This window comes from Orcinus orca, chromosome 5 (genome assembly GCF_937001465.1).
Source record: "Orcinus orca chromosome 5, mOrcOrc1.1, whole genome shotgun sequence".
Taxonomy (NCBI): domain Eukaryota; kingdom Metazoa; phylum Chordata; class Mammalia; order Artiodactyla; family Delphinidae; genus Orcinus; species Orcinus orca.
In genome coordinates, this window is record NC_064563.1 from 64,001,387 (window position 1) to 64,022,840 (window position 21,454).

The 21,454-nt window shown below is 45.9% G+C and overlaps 1 protein-coding gene across 5 annotated transcripts in view; it reads left to right on the forward strand.

Annotated features, from left to right (window-relative positions):
• The window catches only part of SOX2 (SRY-box transcription factor 2), a 120,822-nt gene that overhangs the window by 83,991 nt on the left and 15,377 nt on the right, over window positions 1-21,454 (forward strand). For 3 of the 5 annotated variants that reach the window (XR_007477707.1, XR_007477708.1, XR_004476025.2), the window contains exon 2: window positions 8,923-9,030. The exons of 1 other annotated variant lie outside the window; for it this stretch is intronic. Coding sequence is in view for 1 of the 4 variants with exons in the window: in XM_049710655.1 (XP_049566612.1) it covers window positions 6,088-7,068 (981 nt within the window). In the remaining 3 variants the exon portion in view is untranslated. Of the gene's footprint in view, window positions 1-4,733; window positions 7,196-8,922; window positions 9,031-21,454 lie in introns of those variants that run through there. One more of the 5 variants, XM_049710655.1, reaches the window with a different exon arrangement.

Here is a 21,454-nt window from a genome sequence, read left to right on the forward strand (position 1 = left end):
TAGACTATTTAATGGCCACACTGAATTTTTCCCTGGACAATAGCTGCAGTGCAGAGACAGAATCTTATGTTATAATTGCTTGATCATTCAGAAATGGAAATGAAATTGTGAAGTGTGAACCCTCTTTTCCAGAAAATATTTAAGTTGGAATATATAAAGGATGTACATATATAATACTGTAAGCAATATGATTATTATCATATATAACCCTGAAGACATACACAAGTGATTGTGTATAACTTCTGTTGCTGTCATTTGAAAGGGGAAATATATTTAGTTTTCTAACTATTGAGTTCTTTTAAAAATGTATTTATTTCATCAGTGGGAATTACATGAAAGAGAATGAGTATAAAAAGGAGCTGAATGCAGAGCAGCCCTGCATTCCTTAGGTTTCAAGAGTCCTTACAGCTCTTGAGTGAAATTATTTGGTGAAATTGGGTCTGGACTGAAATAGCATTTGTTATCCCCTCGTTCATTTGTTATGTGTAATACCACTTCTGGAAATTAAAGGCAAGGTGCTGAAGGGAGAGACAAGAAGAAAAAAATATGATTAAGCAATTTTAAATTGTCAATCTACCATGCATCCATATGCATATCTATGCCTTAATAAATAAAAAGGGATAGAAGTATATGCTAGCTCTTTGTATTAGCTAGAAACATTTATTATTTCTGTTCCTGTCAATAATCCTTCATGCTTCCAAAATCTGACAAGTTTGGCCATAGGAAGAAAATGGAGGATATGTAGATGAAAGAGTTTCTATCATTTTGAAAATTGCTTTATAAAAATTGAAGTATCCCCTCTAGGATTTCCTGTGAGGGATCCGTCACAGTCTAAAGCAAATGAAGTTTGATAACAGTACAATTCTATTCTAATTTTTTCTCTTACTTTCAATATTCTAACTTTTTCCAGCTTATTTTTTATTGATTTGGGGGGGAATATATGATGCTCTTTTAAGGAAAAGAAATCCTCTAATACCTTTCTTTACCTTCATTTATCTATGTTTGTTTCATAAATCTTGGAGAATCAAGTGTTGATCATTTAGAAAGTCTTATGGCGTAATCCAGTTTGGAGTAACTGAGGTTTTTTGCAGTTTAGAAGGGAGAAGGAAGCATTTTAAAAATTGGCTTATACCCGATTTCCTTACTTTTTAATTCCCAGTTTTCTTTTTTCTTGTGTTTGGGGATAAATGTCAATAAAACCTCATCTTACCAGATTGTACCAACATTGTCCAAAACATTGAAATTCTCCTTTATTTTTGGCTTTTAAAATCAGGAACTTTCCTTGGGTTGCCATACTTCTCTTTTTAGTTTTATTTGCCTCATACACTACTGGTATGATTTCTTTCATTCCAGTATGATCACTACTATGGTCACTTTCCCTGGAGCTGGTTGGAAGGTTAGGATCTGAAGGAAACATGATTTTAAAAAAGGAGAAAAAAAAAACCCTTCATTTGGCCAAATCTAGCTCCTAATATATTTAACAAATTCCAGAATTAGAAATCCTCTCTGTATATTTTCTTCTATTTTTCTCTCTTTTTTTCCTTACGTAATGAAATTAAAACTTTTGGAGCCCACAGTTGACATTTTTCAGAAAATTGAGTTATCAAGGCAGTAATTATTTCACGGGGAGATAAAACTCTCATAGCCCTAACTGTCAAATAGGGCCCTTTTCAGATTTTAATTACAAAATAAAATTAGTCTGCTCTTCCTCGGAATGGTTTGTGAGTGGTTAAACAGAGCTTTCCCCCCAATACTGGTGGTCGTCAAACTCTGCTAATTAGCAATGCTGAGAAATTCCAGTTAACAAGGACATTCTCCAAGACTCTGCAGGTTCCCTGCCGTTTGCCTTCATTTCCATAAGAAGATTAAGAGAGGAGGGGAACACACTCAAATGCAGATGCAGAAAAGAAGCGTTTTTTAACAAGCATCATAATAGTAAGATGCTTGGCTAGTTCTCACCTAATTACTGCAAGTTAAACCTCTATTTGCCACTAAGGAGAAAAAATAAGTCTACAGTCCCCTGTCTCCACAAAATTGTTAGTTGGCTTCAGCTATAACACTTGAGGAGGGATGAGAGGAGTTTAGGAGGGAAATATCAATGCAAAAGATTTTTAAATAAAACTGAGTTACACTTAATCAGTTAAGGATTTGGAGTTGGGGCCTATAATAAAACAAAATCAAATCAGAATATCCTGGGAGTTAAGGATTTTTGTTTTTAATTTCTAATCTTACTCTGAAAGTGTGTAGCTTTCTGCTGCCCAAGGAAGGGAAATGTTACACTGTCTTAAGATTAAGCACTTGCAATTTTCATAAATTGTGCCAATGACAACATTTTAAATTCTCAGAGGATGAAGCACCCTCTTCCAAGTCTTATTTTGATTCCCCAGTAGTCAACGGTGTATTGTTATTAGTACTGTAGCCGTCTGTTATAAACCTAAAACAGAGCTGCTTCTGTCATCTATTATGATTGTTATAGTTATTATTATATTTAGGGCCCAGTGATGGTGCTGGATTGAAATAGAGTGGCCGGTGATCTGATTTTTTTAATGCATATGTTCTAAAAAATCTAATGAGAAAATTGTTTCTGCTATCACCATCTTCTTTAATCTTATTTTCATAGCACATTATTATGCATAAACGCCAGCCACAGTAGTTTATTGCCTGGATAAGTACAGCAGGCTTAATTAAAATAAAGCTGTAAATAAATGCAACCAATGATAACACAATTGTAATGTATTTCCATAGCTTATTTATATGATAAAAGCAATTAACAAAAGACCTAGCCAGCCCCTTTAACCTCTTAAATGCATTATTATAGAGTTCAGGCACAAACACACGCATCTGAGAATGTATAAAAGCTTTTATATATCATACCAAGGAAAAATTTGTGCCTCTTACTATTACCTTTAAGAGAGAGAGAAGATTAATAACATTTGCTTCTATAACCATCCATTATTAATATTTATTTGAATACATATACACCACCATTACCCACATCAACCCCTTGTGCTTTTTTTCTTCAAACTTAATTATCCATAAGCTTTTTTTTAGTTTTCCAAATAATGCTATTAAGCATAGACCAGTGCGTACACAATCATAAAGTGAATGCTTGGCCTGCCCTTCATGGCGTCTGGACAATCATAATTCGTTCATATGTTGAATCTCATAATTTGTACCTATTTTCTCCCACAGTTTAACCTCCCACTTATCTCGAGGTTATATGTACATTTCTAAGTTAAGAAAATTAAATCTGACTCTTGTGATTTGGTTCCATAGCTTATACGATATATTAACTTTTCTTTTGTTTAGATTACGTGTAATTAATTTGCTCTCACTCCCATCCCCCTCATTTTATTTTTCTTTAATTATTTCCAAACACCTTCTTTTAAAGGTGAAAGCAAGAGTCTTGGGGAAAGTGAATTCACCAGTAGGGGGCGCACCAGCCACATCCCTGAAACCAGACGCGCTGAAAAGCCGGTGGCCGCCTTCTCTTCTCCAGACCTTCTCAACCCTTTCTCTTTCCTAATCTCCAGGTCCTTGTTTAGCTTAATATTACACCTCGAATAAACTGAAGACACTGCTTTATTTTGAAGAGTACTATATATTTATGAGTTTTCAGAAGGCTAGTCTCATCCTTCCCGGATTCACAGTAACTAAAACAAAACATAATTTAAGAGCAAAAAAGAGAAACTGCAGGGGCAGGAGAGGTTGATTGGAAATAATAATTTATTAAGAAAAGTCTGCAACTTTTTCACAACTTTTCTGGGTTTCCAGTGAGCATACTTATCTTGAGTTTGACAAAAACAGAAAAGCCTGAGAAGGTAGGGATTGGAGAAGTTGGAGGTTATCGGAAGAAGGTTAGTAAGGAACAAAACAATGCACAGTTTTGTAAAGATAATAAATGGAACGTGGCCGACAGATACTATTCAGTACATTTTATTAGGGTGAGTAAGGGTAGATCGGGGAGGAGGGAGGCGGAGAGTGTTACAGAAGAAAGAAAATAAGTAACCCTGATGGTTTAAGCCCTTTATAAAAAAAGAAATGGCATCGAGGTTTTGGGGGTTTTTTTTTTCCTCTCCTCTCCCCGCCCCCCCCCCCCCCCCCCGCTTTGTAGTCAAGTGCATTTTAGCCACAAAGATCCCAACAAGAGAGTGGAAGGAAACTTAGACGGGGCTTTGTTTGACTCCGTGTAGCGACAACAAGAGAAACAAAACTACCTATTTGTAACGGACGTGCTGCCATTGCTCTGCGCATTGAGCGCCTACCTATTGAAATCTTTACGTCGGGACAATGGGAGAGCGGCTAAAATTACCCTCTTGGGTCCTAGGAGGGCAGGATTCCTGAGCCCCTACTCCCGCCCCCCACCCCATCCTCCTCCAGCCCGGGCCTTGCCGGGCTCCCCCCTTCCCCAATCCTGGTCGCCTTCCTCCTGCCGGCCTGGCCTGCACCTGTGCCTGGAGAGCACCACCCCCGCCTCCCAGGCCCGGAGCCCCCTCCGGGGTTAGCCCCAGCCCCAGGCTGTCGGGGCGATGGGCCACCGCGGTAGAAGTAGGTGGGGGAAATGCCAGGGCTGGTTCTGCTTGAGTCCTGGGAACTCTGCGTGGGAGGGAGTTTGTGAGTGCGGCTCAAAAGCCACCTCCAAGCAGTGCCCTAGGATGCCAGGAAGCTGAGATTACCCTCCCCCATAGACAGCACTTCTGAGCGTCCTTCTGTGGATCTTTTTCTTCCCCCAGTCCCCTTTGGAACCCCACACCACTGAGATCCCTCCTTGGGGGAAGCTCAGGAAAATGGGAGAGAAGACGAGCGTCCCCTCTGCACCCGACTGAGTGGAGAACGATGGGTGGGAGATGTGGCTGGGGTGAGAGCCAAGCCGTGGTTTCCGGCCCAGAGGGCTGAGCTGGGCAGGGAAGAGCGTGGATTCGGCAGCTTACCCAGGCCCGGCCCGGCCTCAGCTCTAGAGGCCGCACAGTCCGAGCAGAGTTTATTTTTAAAACCGAGCGAATTACGTGGAAGCAAGGAGGGCTCTGAGGACAGAGCTTTCCGTCTCCTAACTTCTTGTCGGGACAGTGTGAGAAGGGGGTGAGCGAGCGTCTGCTCCCGTGGAGGGAGAGGGGCGAGCGGAAGAGCCAGGTTAGGGAGAAGAGCTAGAGCGGCTGGATTTGGGGGCTGTGTGCGGAGGAGCGGGAGAACAATGACACGCCAACTCCAGCAAGGCCGGTTTCCTGAAATACTAGGAGGACAGTCGCCCTGAGCCACCCTCTCTGCCCTCCCCCGCCCCACCTCAGCTTCTCGCGCCCCCTCCTCATTTCAGCAGCCCGCACCAAAGAGTAAATCAAGATTAAGTTTAAAGAAGAAGAAATCGTAGTCTTAGTGCTGTTTACCCACTTCCTTCGAAAAGGCGTGTGGTGTGACCTGTTGCTGCGAGAGAGGATACAAAGGTTTCTCAGTGGCTGGCAGGCTGGCTGTGGGAGCCGCCTCCCCCTCCCTCCTCCCCGCGCCTCCCCCCGCCTCCCCCGCGAGGCCGGCGGCGCGGCAGGCCCCGCCCCCTTTCATGCAAAACCCGGCGGCGAGGCTGGGCTCGAGTGGAGGAGCCGCCGCGCGCTGATTGGTCGCTGGAAACCCATTTATTCCCTGACAGCCCCCGTCACATGGATGGTTGTCTATTAACTTGTTCAAAAAAGTATCAGGAGTTGTCAAGGCAGAGAAGAGAGTGTTTGCAAAAGGGGGAAAGTAGTTTGCTGCCTCTTTAAGACTAGGACTGAGAGAAAGAAGAGGAGAGAGAAAGAAAGGGAGAGAAGTTTGAGCCCCAGGCTTAAGCCTTTCCAAAAAATAATAATAACAATCATCGGCAGCGGCTGGATCGGCCAGAAGAGGAGGGAAGCGCTTTTTTGATCCTGATTCCAGTTTGCCTCTCTCTTTTCTTCCCCCAAATTATTCTTCGTCTGATTTTCCTCGCGGAGCCCTGAGCTCCCGACACCCCCGCCCGCCTCCCCTCCTCCTCTCCCCCCCGCCCGCGGGCCCCCCAAAGTCCCGGCCGGGCCGAGGGTCGGCGGCCGCCGGCGGGCCGGGCCCGCGCACAGCGCCCGCATGTACAACATGATGGAGACGGAGCTGAAGCCGCCGGGCCCGCAGCAAACTTCGGGGGGCGGCGGCGGCGGCGGCGGCGGCGGCGGCGGCGGCGGCAACTCCACCGCGGCGGCGGCGGGCGGCAACCAGAAGAACAGCCCGGACCGCGTCAAGCGGCCCATGAACGCCTTCATGGTGTGGTCCCGCGGGCAGCGGCGCAAGATGGCCCAAGAGAACCCCAAGATGCACAACTCGGAGATCAGCAAGCGCCTGGGCGCCGAGTGGAAACTTTTGTCGGAGACGGAGAAGCGGCCGTTCATCGACGAGGCCAAGCGGCTGCGAGCGCTGCACATGAAGGAACACCCGGATTATAAATACCGGCCCCGGCGGAAAACCAAGACGCTCATGAAGAAGGATAAGTACACGCTGCCGGGAGGGCTGCTCGCCCCGGGCGGCAACAGCATGGCGAGCGGGGTCGGGGTGGGCGCCGGCCTCGGCGCGGGCGTGAACCAGCGCATGGACAGCTACGCGCACATGAACGGCTGGAGCAACGGCAGCTACAGCATGATGCAGGACCAGCTGGGCTACCCGCAGCACCCGGGCCTCAACGCGCACGGCGCCGCTCAGATGCAGCCCATGCACCGCTACGACGTGAGCGCCCTGCAGTACAACTCCATGACCAGCTCGCAGACCTACATGAACGGCTCGCCGACCTACAGCATGTCCTATTCGCAGCAGGGCACCCCTGGCATGGCTCTTGGCTCCATGGGCTCGGTGGTCAAGTCCGAGGCCAGCTCCAGCCCCCCCGTGGTTACCTCTTCTTCCCACTCCAGGGCGCCCTGCCAGGCCGGGGACCTCCGGGACATGATCAGCATGTACCTCCCCGGCGCCGAGGTGCCGGAGCCCGCCGCCCCCAGCAGACTTCACATGTCGCAGCACTACCAGAGCGGCCCGGTGCCCGGCACGGCCATTAACGGCACACTGCCCCTCTCGCACATGTGAGGTCCGGACAGTGAACTGGAGGGGGCGGGTTAGAAATTTTCAAAGAAAAAGAGGGAAATGGAAGGAGAGCAAGAAACACCAAGGAGAAAAACCCGGTACGCTCAAAAAAGAAAAAAAAAAAGAAAAAGTCATCACCCACAGCAAATGACAGCTGCAAAAGAGAATGCCAGTCTCATCCGCACTCACGCAAAAACTGCAATGCCGGCAAGAAAACTTTTATGAGAGATCCTGGACTTCTTTTGGGGGGACTATTTTTGTACAGAGAAAACCTGGGGTGGGGGGGTGGGGAGGGCGAGGGAATGGACCTTGTATAGATCTGGAGGAAAGAAAACTACGCAAAACTTTTTAAAAGTTCTAGTGATACGGTAGGAGCTTTGCAGAAAGTTTGCAAAAGTCTTTACCAATAATATTTAGAGCTAGTCTCCAAGCGACGAAAAAAAAATGTTTTAATATTTGCAAGCAACTTTTGTACAGTATTTATCGAGATAAACATGGCAATCAAAATGTCCATTGTTTATAAGCTGAGAATTTGCCAATATTTTTCAAGGAGAGGCTTCTTGCTGAATTTTGATTCTTCAGCTGAAATTTAGGACAGTTGCAAACGTGGAAAGAAGAAAATTAATCAGATTTGGACATTTTAATTGTTTAAAAATTGTACAAAAGGAAAAAAATTAGAATAAGTACTGGCAAAACCATCTCCGTGGTCTTTAAAGGGGCAAAAGTTTTAGATTGTACTAAATTTTTTTAACTTACTGTTAAAAGCAAAAATGGCCATGCAGGTTGACATCGTTGGTAATTTATAATAGCTTTTTTTGTTTCCCAACTTTCCATTTTGTTCAGATAAAAAAAAACATGAAATTACTGTGTTTGAAATATTTTCTTATGGTTTGTAATATTTCTGTAAATTTACTGTGATATTTTAAGGTTTTCCCCCTTTTATTTTCCGTAGTTGTATTTTAAAGATTCGGCTCTGTATTATTGAATCAGTCTGCCGAGAATCCATGTATATATTTGAACTAATACCATCCTTATAACAGGTACATTTTCAACTTAAGTTTTTACTCCATTATGCACAGTTTGAGATAAATAAATTTTTGAAATATGGACACTGAAATTATGCTTGAGTCTTTCATTTATTTGGATAACACTGTGATTATGCCCAACTCCTCGGGGGATATACTGTGCTCAGCCAGGAAAGCAAAGTACCTAAAACCTTGGTATTCTAGTCCAGTAGCATGTGCTAATGTTAAGTGCAACAAATAAATGGCTGGATGATTAATTGAATAAGTACTCTCGAAAAAATGGAAATGCTTATGTCATTTCCAAAATAGAAACTAGGGACATATATTGTAAATCCACCCCCTCGTTTTCTAAGCAACATGAATAAGCATGATGGGGACTTCAACTGATTTATGCCACTTGTTGCCAGAAAGGAGTCAATTCTGAAAAATTTCATGTAGCTTAGCAGATGGGGTATTGAGCCAAATCAGAACCAGGTTGGCTGGTTTTGTTTTCGATTTCTGCACAGCACAATGGCCCTTTGGAAACGTGGTTATGGGGGAAAATGATGCTTCTTGTATAGGAATAATTGCAAACTAGACAAGCAAAGTACTCATCTGCTGGGTGGGTGTTTGGATTACTCTGGCCCTGCTATTGTCTAAGAAACAAGTGGTTTGCTTTCTTTGTTCCCTAACTTCAAAAACTTTCTTTTCTACATTTTCCTGTTTAGGGGCGAGGGAAAGCAAAGAGCATCTTGCAAAACTCCCCGACTTATCACAGCTATTTATTATTATTATTATTTATTTTCTTTTTTCCTCTCTCTTTCTCCACGAATTCTGTTTCTTAAATTGGCAGCGCGGGTCCAAGCCTGTAGCCCCAAATCGGATAATCTCTGCAGCTGATAACAAGCAAAAGAGAAGCCAGGCAACAGCCATATTAAAGAAGAAAACAATCAACTCTGAGGTAGATATTTTACTTTGTCCGGTCTAATCACATTTGGAGATGATTGTGCTTTTGATCTGTTGACCATGTTTTACTACAGTAGTAGAGAAGTAGGGGGAGGGGGAAAGGGGTGGAGAAACAGGATTGGATTTGTTGTTTTCTTTTGCCCTAGGAAAGGTAAAGAAAGACTATAGTTGTCCTCAGTGGGAGCGCAAAAGTTGGGGAATCGCCGTGGTCTTTGAATTAGCGATGTTTCTGCACCACAACCGACCCGCGCACTTTGGCGCAGTCAGAGAATCTGAAAGACCGACTCCGGGACTTTTCTTTTACTCACTACTTACCTCGCTTATCTTCCCCCACCGAAGGGGACCAGGAGCCTAGGGTCCAGCATTAGGAGCGTGGGTTTCCTTCCTACAATTTCAAGGGCTTGTTGTGTGAACTTGCTACAACTTTGGAGAAGTTGGAATCCAGCTGCGCCTTTCACCCTTGAGTAAAGTATCGGCTGCAGCCACTAAGTTAGTTCATCCCGTTGGTTCGCATCTTCTCGTTTTCCAAGGAAGTATTTCTTTCTCTTGGTGTTGTTAATGTTAGTTCTAGACTCAGCTGAGGATATTCTCATATTTTATGTATTTTTATTTCGTATGGATTGCTTTATTTTAGGTGTTTGTTGGTTTTTATTTATTCCTTTTTTTAATCCTCATTTTAAGGGTAATATTGTACTGGGAAAGGACAATTATTATGCCAGTTCCCAATTCTAAGTGAGGCATTTCCCCCCCTAATTAATGCAGAGACTCTAAAAGAATTTCCCCCGGCCTGGCCAGCCATTGTAATGCATATACGGATTATTCACGTGGTAATGAGCACATTCGCCAGTTCTTGCTCACACATACGAATAAAAGAAACTTTGAATAAAGATCCAAATGATCTTGCTGGGGGGTGGGGAGAATATTCCTGGAATTCGAACCAATCAACTATATGGTGTGTATATATTTGAAAAGTAGAGATATATTAGAAATATGTATTGGGGTTTAGAGTAATTGCACTGCACTAACCTACCAGTTTAAAAAGCCCACAGGATCAGACTAAAAAAAAAAAAATTTTTTTTAAACTTTTTGGGAAAATGCTCAGGTTCAAATATTTTGCAAGAGGGAGGAGAGCAATATTGTGGGAAGTTGAAGTAGTTTTGAATGACTGTTACTGTCTGCATAAAACGAGAGAACTCTCATTCCCCCTCCTAGACCTCCATATCTCCTAACCAAATGAAAGCCAGAATATTTTGTTTGCAGATATAAATTCTTTTGATAAACTGCATTTGAGGAAAATGATACATATTTCATCACTCATTTGATTGGGTTAAATGTTTCCCCCAAGATGTGTAGTTTCATGGCTAGATCAATATTGAACATATGATATTTTAATTATAACATGATTTCCAAGAAGGGGGTAAACCCTTAAGCTTGCCCAGAGATGATTATCTCCCAGTGCTAAAGTTAGTTGTTGAGTGTTCAGTTTCTTCCTCGGGATATTATCCTGCTCACTAAAACCATTCAATTTGCAGTCAAAGGGGTGAATTTAATGTTTTGTTAACCTTATACACAGAATAGAAATGTGCAGAAGGATGAGATTATAGTTTGTTCCCTCTGCAATTTTTTTTCTCTCCCTGCACCCACCCCCCCCCATACTTTAAATAAAGAGTGTTAAAATATTGCTGAGCTGTAGTAGATTAGCAAGGTTTCTTGCCAATGCTGGGAAGCCGGTATTACAGACGGTCCCAGGGGGAAATGGCTCACATTAACCACTAAATGAATATTTGACAAGGGCTCATTCGGAGGTATTATTACTATAAACGTGTCCCTACTGGACTTTTCAAGGGTCAAAGAGCAACGCTTCAATTAATTATTTAGTCTGCTAGTAGATTTGGTTGTAATAGCTGTACTTATTTCTAGAACCGACACAATCTTACAGTAGGAAATCTCAGGAGAATCTTCTCCATCAGCAATGCCTTGGATTGAAATACACACAGAGCCCTGGCATTCTATAGCTGACTTTTTCATAAAACATTTTTCTGGACTGGGTGTGTGTGTGTGTGTGTGCGCGCGCGAGTGTGTGTGTGTGTATCGGGGGAGGGGGATTATAGTCTCTTTTTCTATTTTATTTACCATTTTTGGTTTAAAAGAAAAAAAACAAGAGCGTAATAAGTTGTCTTAATTTCTACATCATGTCTAGCATAGTCTTTTAGGGCCTTACAATGTGGAGAGAGAGGGGAGGAGATTTATTTATAACCTTTGCCTTTTCTAAGTGGAGATGTCACAGGATTTCGGAAACAGGCAGGCTCTGAGTTTAGAAAGGGTACACATTCCTGTTTGCCAATAAATTTCGGGTATTAAAATGGAAGACTCCATAGGTTGAGTACTCTGAGTTCTAGTAGTCTCAAAGTAAATTGGGGTACCAGATAATCCCTCCTCCCCTCCCTACCTATTGGTCTGAACATTTCCAGGTGTAGTGGGGGGTGAGTGTTCCATTTCTGCCATGTCATAAGTTCCTCTGTGACCCCAGGTAAAATGGGAAGGGAATGATTTTGTGAGTAAGATTCTTTAACAATAATATAAGGTGAATGAATAAGAGATAAGCTGCAAGGGGTGAGGGGGGGCGGGATGCAGTAATTACAAACCCAATTCATTCAGCTTTTCAGAACTTCTGTTGTGGGAGCTCCATTGACAGGGTTTTGAGCTGCCACTTTTCTCACATTATAAAGAACTGATCAGCGCCTCAGGGGCACAAGAAATACTGCTTAACTGTATAGTGATGGGGTCTTCTTTTAGAATCCTTACAAGAAGAAAATTAAACAGTGCCTTTGTGTGCACAAGGTTTACTTTTCAGCTGCTAACAGTTTATAGCTAACTGCTCTGAGATTGAAGTTTGACTGTGGTTTGATCGCCTGCTAGTTGGCACTGGTTATTTATTTATTTGTTGTAATTAAAATATTTTTAATATTCCCCCCCATTTTATTTCTTGCTTTTGGAGAATTTTGCAAAACAGTTTCTTATATTTTGTTTTGTGGAAGGAATTTCTTCTGCCCTGAGCTTTAGCAGAGGCTTGAGTTTACATTCTCCAGCACTTCCTCCCCCCACACCCCACCATTATTGCCTTAAAATAATTTGCATCTCACTGTTTTTTATGCTGCCTCTCCTTGCTCTCAGAGCAAAGGCTGCCTTTCAGGAGAGCTACAAGTGAGATTGGGGGTGGCGGTTGATTTCTTTCTTTTCGTTGCTTTCTTTTTTGACCGAAGTTGGAAGGTGGCTGGATGGATTTCCTTAGGGACCTCGTCTATGAGGTGGATCCCTTAAAGACAGGAGAAGAGGGAGAAACTCCTGACCTTTACTATGAAAATATGGATTAAAGTCCAAAGGGAAACAGCTTCCGGAGTTCTAGAGTGAACAACTGTGGAAAGAGCTTTCCAAAGATAAGGAAATTGCCCAAACCAGAGAATTGGTTTAGTATCTTTCATAGTTATTTTCTATTAAAAACTTTCCTTGAAATATGACCTCTGATATCACCCAGGGAGACTTTGTAACCTCTCTCTCTTCTGACGATGCTCTCCGGTTTTACAATTTTTGTTTTCAATTTCTTTATGTTTGGCTTACTTGGACTTTAGGAAATAATGGACTCGACTTTCTTATTTTAACTAAGAGAAGAATTCTCTTTGGGTGGGTGGGTTACTAAGACAAGGCCACGATTTTCATTGGCAGAGAGCTCTCTTTATGTACGCGGGTCTAGATGGATTTTATTTTTACATTTTGGTGCAATGGTGATATTTCTGATTCAGTGAGCGGTGCACTCAGTTTCTCTTCAAAAGCAAATGGAACGTCCTCTCATTTCAGGACGCAAAGATATTTGCTACTTCTGGGATTTTGGACTTGAGATGCTTGCTCTACTTTGCAAAGAAGTGTCAGGTGATTTAAAAGGTCCAAGGAGTCGCTCGTTTCATTACCCTCGTCTGCCTGCATGTACGGAATGAAATGTGCGCTATTAGTAAAGATTTCGGCGCCTTGAGCTATCTTTTGCCTCCCTACCTGGCCTTGGGTGCGGGGCGCGGCGCAGGACTGTGAGCGCGCGGGCCTCCCACCCGCTAGCCCTAGGGAGCGCGCCGCGCCCAGCGCCCGGAGCGGATGCGCGGGCAGATGGAAGCTGAGGCGGCCAAGCGCCCGGCGGGGGACCTGACGTCACCGCGGCCCTGGCCACGGCCCCCTTGGGGCTCCCTGGGAAGGTGCTGCGGAGGGCTCGAGTTCTCTCCGCCCGAACCCTGCCCAAACGGCCCGATTTCCTTTCTCGGCCCTTGACCGTGCCGCGACGGGCAAGTTTGCAAAGTCCCTCGCCCCTCCGGAGTCCTCTATCTCCTCTACCCCAGCCCACTCCACGTTGACCTCGTGACGCCAAAGATGGTTCTAGGCCCCAAGCTTCCCACATCAGAGGTTGACTGACTCACGTTCTGCCTTCCTCTTGCCTTTAATCTCAGACCCTTATTTTAAAGGGGTTATTTGTCCCTGTTTGGTGCCGAGGCTCAGCATGAGTTATCTCGCTCTTAGCCCTTCCCAATGCCAGAGGCTGCGCATTGGCATGGCTGTGGGAAGCCACAGGAGCTACGTGGGCTCCCCGGAAAGCTGCACCCCTCTAGGATCAGAGTAGGTAGGGATGGGAGGATGCAGATCCTTCACTTCCCCATTTATAAAATAGGGATAATATATAGTTACCTCGCAGAAGATGAGTACAAAGCCACTGACGCTAAATAGGAGTAATTGATAGCTATTACTTTTCTTACTGTCCATTGGAATTAGGAGCTAGGAAGGCAAAAGCTTCTCCTTTTAGACTCCAGAGATCAATACAGAAATTCGGGTTCTTCCTCTCCTTTCTGGTCTTGAGCGGTGAAATTAGCCTTGTTCAGACCACCCTTCTTCCTTTTCCAGTGCCCTTCCTGGCTTAGGGTTCGCCTAGGAAGTTATCCTGCAAACTTGCCACCCCTGGGCTTCTTCCTGAAGGGAGGGATGCCGACATTCCGGGCAGCAGCCGCCCCCCCCCCCAACAGAAGGCAGAAAAATAATTACTGTATTAAAAGGAGCGGTGAATTCTTCCCGAGGGTTCTTATCGCTGGCGGCCAGGCCAGAGCGGGACTGCGCCCCCATCTCCACCTCGTGACGTCAGGGTCTGCAGGGCCTCGGGGATGAAATGATTCGTTTGAGTGTTCCAGAAAGGGCAATGCGAACACTTGCAGGGAGAGGCCAGGGGAACTGGTCTCCATCCCCAGAACCCAGCTCCAGCTTTTGAGGCTACAGAGGCTGTCGCCCCTCAGCATAACCAAACACCAAGTAGCCAGAGGCTTCACTACTTACATGGTCACGCACACAACACTCATCACTGTGTCACCTTGGCACTCGATATATTTATATAAACATAAATACATATTTATATATTTACATATATAGGTAAACAACTATATAGTTATTTGATTTGCTAAGTAGAGTTTGTTGTGAGGTCTGAATGAGTTGATTTGGGTTTACATTTGTTTTGTTTTGAGACGATCAACGAGTTACACTAAAAGCCTTTACCAAGTACACCATATCTTTATTTTATTTAGCCCTGCATAAGTTTCAGTGGTGGATGGAGAATTGGACTCCCCAAAGTTTTCCGGTTCTAATATGGAGCCATGGTTGGGACAATTGCTTCAGGCTTGCCATTGCTATGCCATTTCCATTTTCTCATTCCTTCTCCACTCCTAATAATTTGTGTAGCTTTTAATAATCTTTTGAGAATCAAGAAAGACTTGCTGAGAGAACGCCTTGGAACAGTGATTTAAACTGTAGATAAGAAAGACATTTGGTCCGTGCACTCCATGTAAAATGGATAGAATTATTTGTTGGGTGAAAGCACCTCTGCATTTCTCAAGTTTTGTTTACGAACCGATTTAATTCATTGACTGCCCTTGCAATGGGAGGGGTTCTGGGAACTAGGCCTTATGTTCTGATATTGGTTCAGACTAATGATTTACTGAGAATTAGCCAATATTTCACATGCAGTCAGTTTAGTATCAACTCACATCCAGGTCGATTTGACTATCACACATAACTCAAATCTGGGTTATTGCATAACATTACAGTTTAATCAGCCTGAAATACTAAATGGCAAACTTGTGTTTTCCTTCTGCTCAAAGAAGTCCTCTTCCCTTTCTTTGTTTCCCCCTTACTCCCACCTTCAAGGAAAATATCTTAAAATTAAGTTTTCCTTGTGAGAGTTTGTTTACTCCAACTTCCGTTAAACTAGGCTAACACGCTCTCATCAGCTTTCTAAACACTCTCTCATCGGCTTTGTAAAATGGTGCAAAAACGTCTTGGAGTCTAAGATGGCAAAATAAACCTGAGCATATGGGGGGAAGACATCGTTGTTAGAAAATTGATTTAAATATTTAGCTCACACTTCAGCCTGATGCCTCCCGTACTACTCTTTCTTGCTTTGCTCACTGCCCGCCCCTGGCTCTTGGGTACCTCACTTCTATTAGCAAGCTGGTTCACCAGCATAAATAATGAATGCATTTCGAGCTGCCCTTCTGATAAGATAAATCAGGGGCTTTTCTCTTTTGCAAGTTTCTGCTTTCATTCCCATTAAAACTTCTCCATGCACCATGCTGCCGTGTCTTTCTGCAAAACTTACTCTGCCCATGTAAACTATGGAGGTATGTTTTCAATAGGAAACATCAGGTAATCTTTTTTTCGAGAAGCCTTACAAGTTAAGGATACAAAATATTTCATAGTTAGTTGTGTGAGCTTCCAAATTAGCTGCATATAAAGTATTTTAAGATTTTTTTGGCTGTCACTGGCTGGCAATACTCATTTTGTGTGTGTGTGTTGGTTTGAAAAGCAGGAAGAAATGTAATGAATTGAGTGCTGTCAGAGATGTCTTCTGTTTGAACAATCTGCGATGGGCTGAATGGCAGGGACTCCCTCATCCAGTGCAGGTGCAGTAGAGCTGGGGAAGGGGGGAGGGGGGCTCCCTCTGTTCAGTCAAAAAGCACCATTCTCCACAATAGACCACACACTGACAGCCAGCGTGACATCAACTCACACTTTCATACTTTTCCCCCATCCATAGTTCTGAGTTCACAAAGTGGCCATACAGTAGCCTTGGTTAGGTTCCTTTAATGAACATTTTGTGGCTCCATGTCCGACATTGAAATCTGCTGAGCCCTGGGAGGAACAAATAGATTTTTAATCGCGAGTTCCAAATCAAAATGTATAGCCATAGATATTTAAAGTTAAGCTGGTCTCTCCACTCTCTCCCAATATCAATGCCCACAACAGCCCCCAGATGATCTGAAAACTCTGAGTTAAAAGTTCTTCTGAGATTTACTAGGTTCCAAGGCACTGTTTTCTGATGTCTGGAGAGAGACTAAACAGGAAAGGAGGGAAGGCACGGATTTCGTGTATTTATTTAAATTTAAAAGAACCCTAGTATTTTATTGTGCTTCGTGAGAGGATTAATCCTGCAAATGAACGAACATTAATCTTGTGGAGTGGAGTCTGTCCCCTTTTGAATTGGTTTTACTGGGAGATAGAGAAGGGGCGGGGGTAGGAAAGGCAGCAACTGTTCGAAAACTCTCGGCAAAGATGCGACCACTCTTTGGCTGCCCCACCACTGAAGGGCCGGACCTTGGGGAGATTTTACTGTACATCTGTTTAAACTCGGGCCTCGGGGCCTCAAGTTTTAAATGGAATTATTGAGGGAGGGAACGCTACTAGAGAAACTATTCTTGTCAATCCCTTCCTGCCCCCATTCCCCACCTGGTTCCTACTCTTCTCCGCCCCACCCCCTTCTGACACTTCTTAATCTGGGATCCGAGCGTTTAGTAGAAAGTGGGAGGAAAGAAGGAGGAAAGGACCTTACGGGCAAGGAAGGTTCCCCCACCGCCGCCGCCGCGCGGGGAGAGATCCCCACGGCCCTGCCACTGGCTGATTTCCCTCTGTCCTCGGACTTGCTGAAGCATCGCGCCGAGGAAAATTGCTCCCTGTTCGCTTATTTAAAACCATGTAACCATATACATTTTTCACCGCGGCAACAAAAATATCAACTTTCGAGCCCTCGGAGCAAAACCTTTATCATTCGCCTGAACATTGTTGTGCAGTGGGTGGGGGGAGGGAATAGGCAGACCTCCCAGGGCAGAAGCCACAGCTCTACCCAACTCCCGCCTCGGGCGTGGAGGCAAGGAGTCGGGAGTCCGGCGGGGCAGAGCGCAGGGCCGGAGGATTTGGTGTGCAGGGTGAATAGGGGCCAAGTTCTTTAAAACCTCACATAACACAGGAAGAGACGGGTCTTACCATCTCTGTGGCGCCCTTTGCTTGTGACTACAACCAGTTGCCCGTAGGCTGCGATGAGTATGCCTACGGCGCCTACTAAAGTCTGGGCCTCGGACGAGAGGCGTCTCCCTCCCCTCGACACGCTGCCCTCCACTGTTTGATAGCTGCCGCGTCTTCCGGCAGGTACACACCCACAATTAATCTTTCTTATTAGAGCCTCCATTCTGCACCCAAGGGGCGACTCAAACCTATTTAGATTTCCTTGGTTGGCTGCACAAATTTAAGTGGGCAAAGAGTTATAAACCTAATAACAGAGGGCGAGAGAGAGAGAGTGATTTGAGTAGAGAAGACGCAAGATTCACTAGGCGTGTAAGGATGCTGCGGGCCATGCCCTCCCCAGGCCCCCGCCTCGGGGTGCGCTCCAGGCTCTGGGAAAGGCAGCAAACCTCCCGCGCACACACCGCACTCAACATCCATACGCACACCTACACCCCTACCCTTCGCTCACTGAGATTGCCTCTTCCGCATTTCTTACAAACCCCTCCCAGAAAGGCGGAATTCTCAGAGCATCCCAAACCAGGGAACTTCCAGAGAACCAGGGAAGGTTTGCACTGTTTGGGATTAATTGAGAATAATTAACACTGGAGACCGTTAATCACCACTTTGCTGCTCTCTCCCTCCTTTCTGGTCTGCGGCGACTGCCTCTCTTGCTCCGGCTGCCGGCGCGGGTGGGTTCGCTGGTGAAAGTGAAGACGTCGCGGTAGCTGTCACCCAGTTCGGCTGTACTTTTTTAAACGCTCGCATATTGTTTGATTACTAATTCGAGTTAATATGATCTTTATGGTAACATAACAGTGGATAATTGGCCTTTTTTCCTGAACAACAATGTAAATCACAATCGCTTTATTATTTAATAACGTCAAACGCTTCGTTGGATTGGCCCCGACCGAGAAGACCTTTTCTTTCTAGACAGTGTTGTGGAGGAAGAACAATGAAGATCTAATTGTGGAGATTTCATAAGTTGGCTCCCGTAAATGAACAGCTTAGATATGGAAGTTCCAGCAGATGTGGGCACTATTCGCCGTAGAAACTCTACCCCCAACCCCCAATGCATACAGCCCAAACACTCTATTGGAGGTTTTTTTTGTGGTGGTGGTCCTCAGATCCTAGCAACCACCTAAATCTTCCAGTAGCAATTAGAGCTTTTATCGGGCTTGCTCTTCAGCCCTTTATATTGCCGATTTAGCATCAGGACATTGAGTCCACATACCAAATTAGCGCAACTCCTGAAGAGCCACAGCCACTAATGCGCCCCTTCGGTCACTTTGGTTGTTGGACACTGAGAGCACCGGCCTGGGGCTCTTTAAAAGTCTTATTTTGTTTTGATTTGATTTCAAAAAACGGATTCACCAACGCAGTGTCTTGGAATATACTTTTTCAGGCAGAGTTTTGCCAGGGGCACGAGCCATTATTTTGCTAATTGCTTGCAAGAGCGGACGAAACCCAGAGACCCCTCAAATGCAGATGGCAACGCTTGGAAGGAATGGGTCCCCGCTGCCCGAAAGAAAGATTAGTCACATTTGCCCCCAAAGCTTCAATTCTAATGGCTCTCCGTCGCGGCTCTTGCCGTAGCAGGAGGACGGCTGTCTCTGGGGTCTTAAGACTTCGGAGTTCTTTGCAAATGGGGAACCCTCACCATTTGGAATTCGGAACTAGGAGAGAGACTCCGAGTCTACAGCAGGTTTTGTTTTTGCGTGTGCCCGCCTCTCCATTTTATTCAACTTCTACTGCCTGTCGGGAGGCAGAACAATTCGCCCCCCCCCCGCCAGGCCCCAGCCCCGCGCCCGCCCGCCTCGCTTCTAAGATAAACAGGAGGTGCGAAATGCTTCGCCTGCACACGCGCCCTCGGGGCCCCTCTCCCCTCATCCCCCGCGCACCGACTGTGCAGCTGTCCTCGGCCCAGACCTGGGTGGAGATACCCCCCCTTCTCTTCCCACCCGCATTTTAAAACCATCACATCGACGGTTCTAGAGTCATGTTCACATTTTTGGCCCCCTTCCAATTTCTTTCCGGTCCACTCTCCCCCTTTCTGAGAACCGAAAAAGTGACAAGGAGAAGAGTTGGGAAATTGAGAGAAGGCCATGTATTTTCAAGTTATCCCCCCATCCCCCCACCCCCATCCCCCGCCCTGTTAAAAGTGTATTTTACCACAAGGAGTGCATTAGGAAACTTTCCCTAACAGGACTTGGGCGCAGTGTTATTCTTCTCTAGGGGCCCGCTGGCCTCCCCGCCCCCGCTGGACAATGCGCGCTTTGAGGCTCGGTGGCCTGCAGGCAGCGGGAGACGAGGGGACTGGGCGGCCTTCCTCCAAGGGGCCCGCAGCTGGGGGAGCGCCGGGCAAGGAGCAGGGCCGGGGAGGCGGGCCACGCAGGAAGAAAAACCATAAAAGCAGCCCTCCACAGAGGCCCGCTTTAAGGACGGGAGGGCAGGGCGGCTGGGGAGGGGTATGTGAGAGGTTTTGCGCTTTGTTTCTTTCTTATCCCCCCCTCCCCGACCCCCCCCCCATCCAAACATTTTATTTCGACACAGAATTAGGCAGCCTAGGTTTTCCAACCCCCTCGCCCTCACTCTTGGGTACCTGGTCTCTGGTTAATAATATCTCAACCCGGGTCTTTAACGCTCAAATCGACCCAAGCCTGGCCCCAGCCTTTCTCAACGCCCACTCCCCCCTCCCCGCTTGGGGTGCCAAGCCACAGGAAAATCCCCCCGGCCAAGCATTCTGGGACGCTACTTTCTAGTTTGGGGTCTTTTTTTTTTTTTTTTCCCCAAAGAGAACACCACCACCCTCCCCTCCAAGCAGCCTTAGGCTAGGACCTCTGGAATCAGCAGAAGCCCTCGGAGGGTTACCATATTGGTGGAAGCATTTGTCTGTTCTTTTAAAACTTATACCAAACCGGGCGCCAGGGCCACGTGCTGTGCCTTCGAAACGCCGCCGCGGGCCCTGGCTTTCAGCGCCGCGGAAGCCTGGCTGGCGTGGAGCGGGCGCGGAAGCCACGGGCAGGGGTTAGGGGCCCGCGCTGCGCCGCAGGTCCGGCCGCAGCGCTGAGTGAAGCGAATTATCTGGAGCGTGTTTGATCTGGGGCTGCGTAATCAGCTTCTGCTTTATTTGTTTGTTTGTAATCTCATATTTAGCAAGCTGGGACGGTGGCAGCAAGGGAGAAAGGAAGGGATAGAGGAGGGGGCTTCGCAGTAACCACACCCCTTCCTAATGAGTTAATTTCCATATTTGCGCCTCCGGCATCTAGCGCCCTCTTTTTCCCGACGCTACCGTGTTGTTGAGTCTTGCGCAGCGCAGACGCCTCCACTCTGGACTGAAATGAAAAAGCTCGCGGTGGGAGCAGAAAATTGGTCTATTGATACATTCGCTCCGAGTGTTGCTTGATCTTGGCCTCACCGGCCGCCGATTGTTCCCCCCACCCCAAATGGGGCGCACACGGATTGCCGAGGGCTCGCAGACACCTAGGCAGGTAGCAGACAGAAACTGACCTTCCTGCCTTTTCCCGTGCTCCAACTGTCCGACCCCCACGTCCCTTCCTTTTTACCCAACTCCAGATTTTTTTTCTCTCTCTCAAGGTGAGGGCAGTAAGGGCAAGGTCGCAAAGAAGCGGGGGATATAATCCCAAACGAATGAATCAAAAGTGAAAGTTTCAAAGTAGATCCCCGATCCTGATCGAGAAAAGTAATGCTATCTTGCACTCGAGGGAGTGTGCTGGCCCGAGTGTGGGTATATAAGAGAGGGAAGGAGAGAAACTGAGGTTGTGAAGTTTGTCTGTACTCTGAGTGGGTTAAAAGTCGTGGCAAAGACAGTGAAGTTTTGGAAGACACTCAGTAGAAAACTCAAGGCGGGTTTCAGGTGCTTCTAACCTGGTTTCCTATACATTTTCGTGGTGAGTGTGCTCAGAAAATTGGAGAAACAGACTTTAACAATGGACTCACTCCCCCCTGACCCCCATCACACCACCCTCCTTACTTTGCCGCGCGCGAACTAGGGTGTGGGCTCCGGCTTGAGCTCCAAAATAGCGTGGTTGTCAATTGCGAGCTGT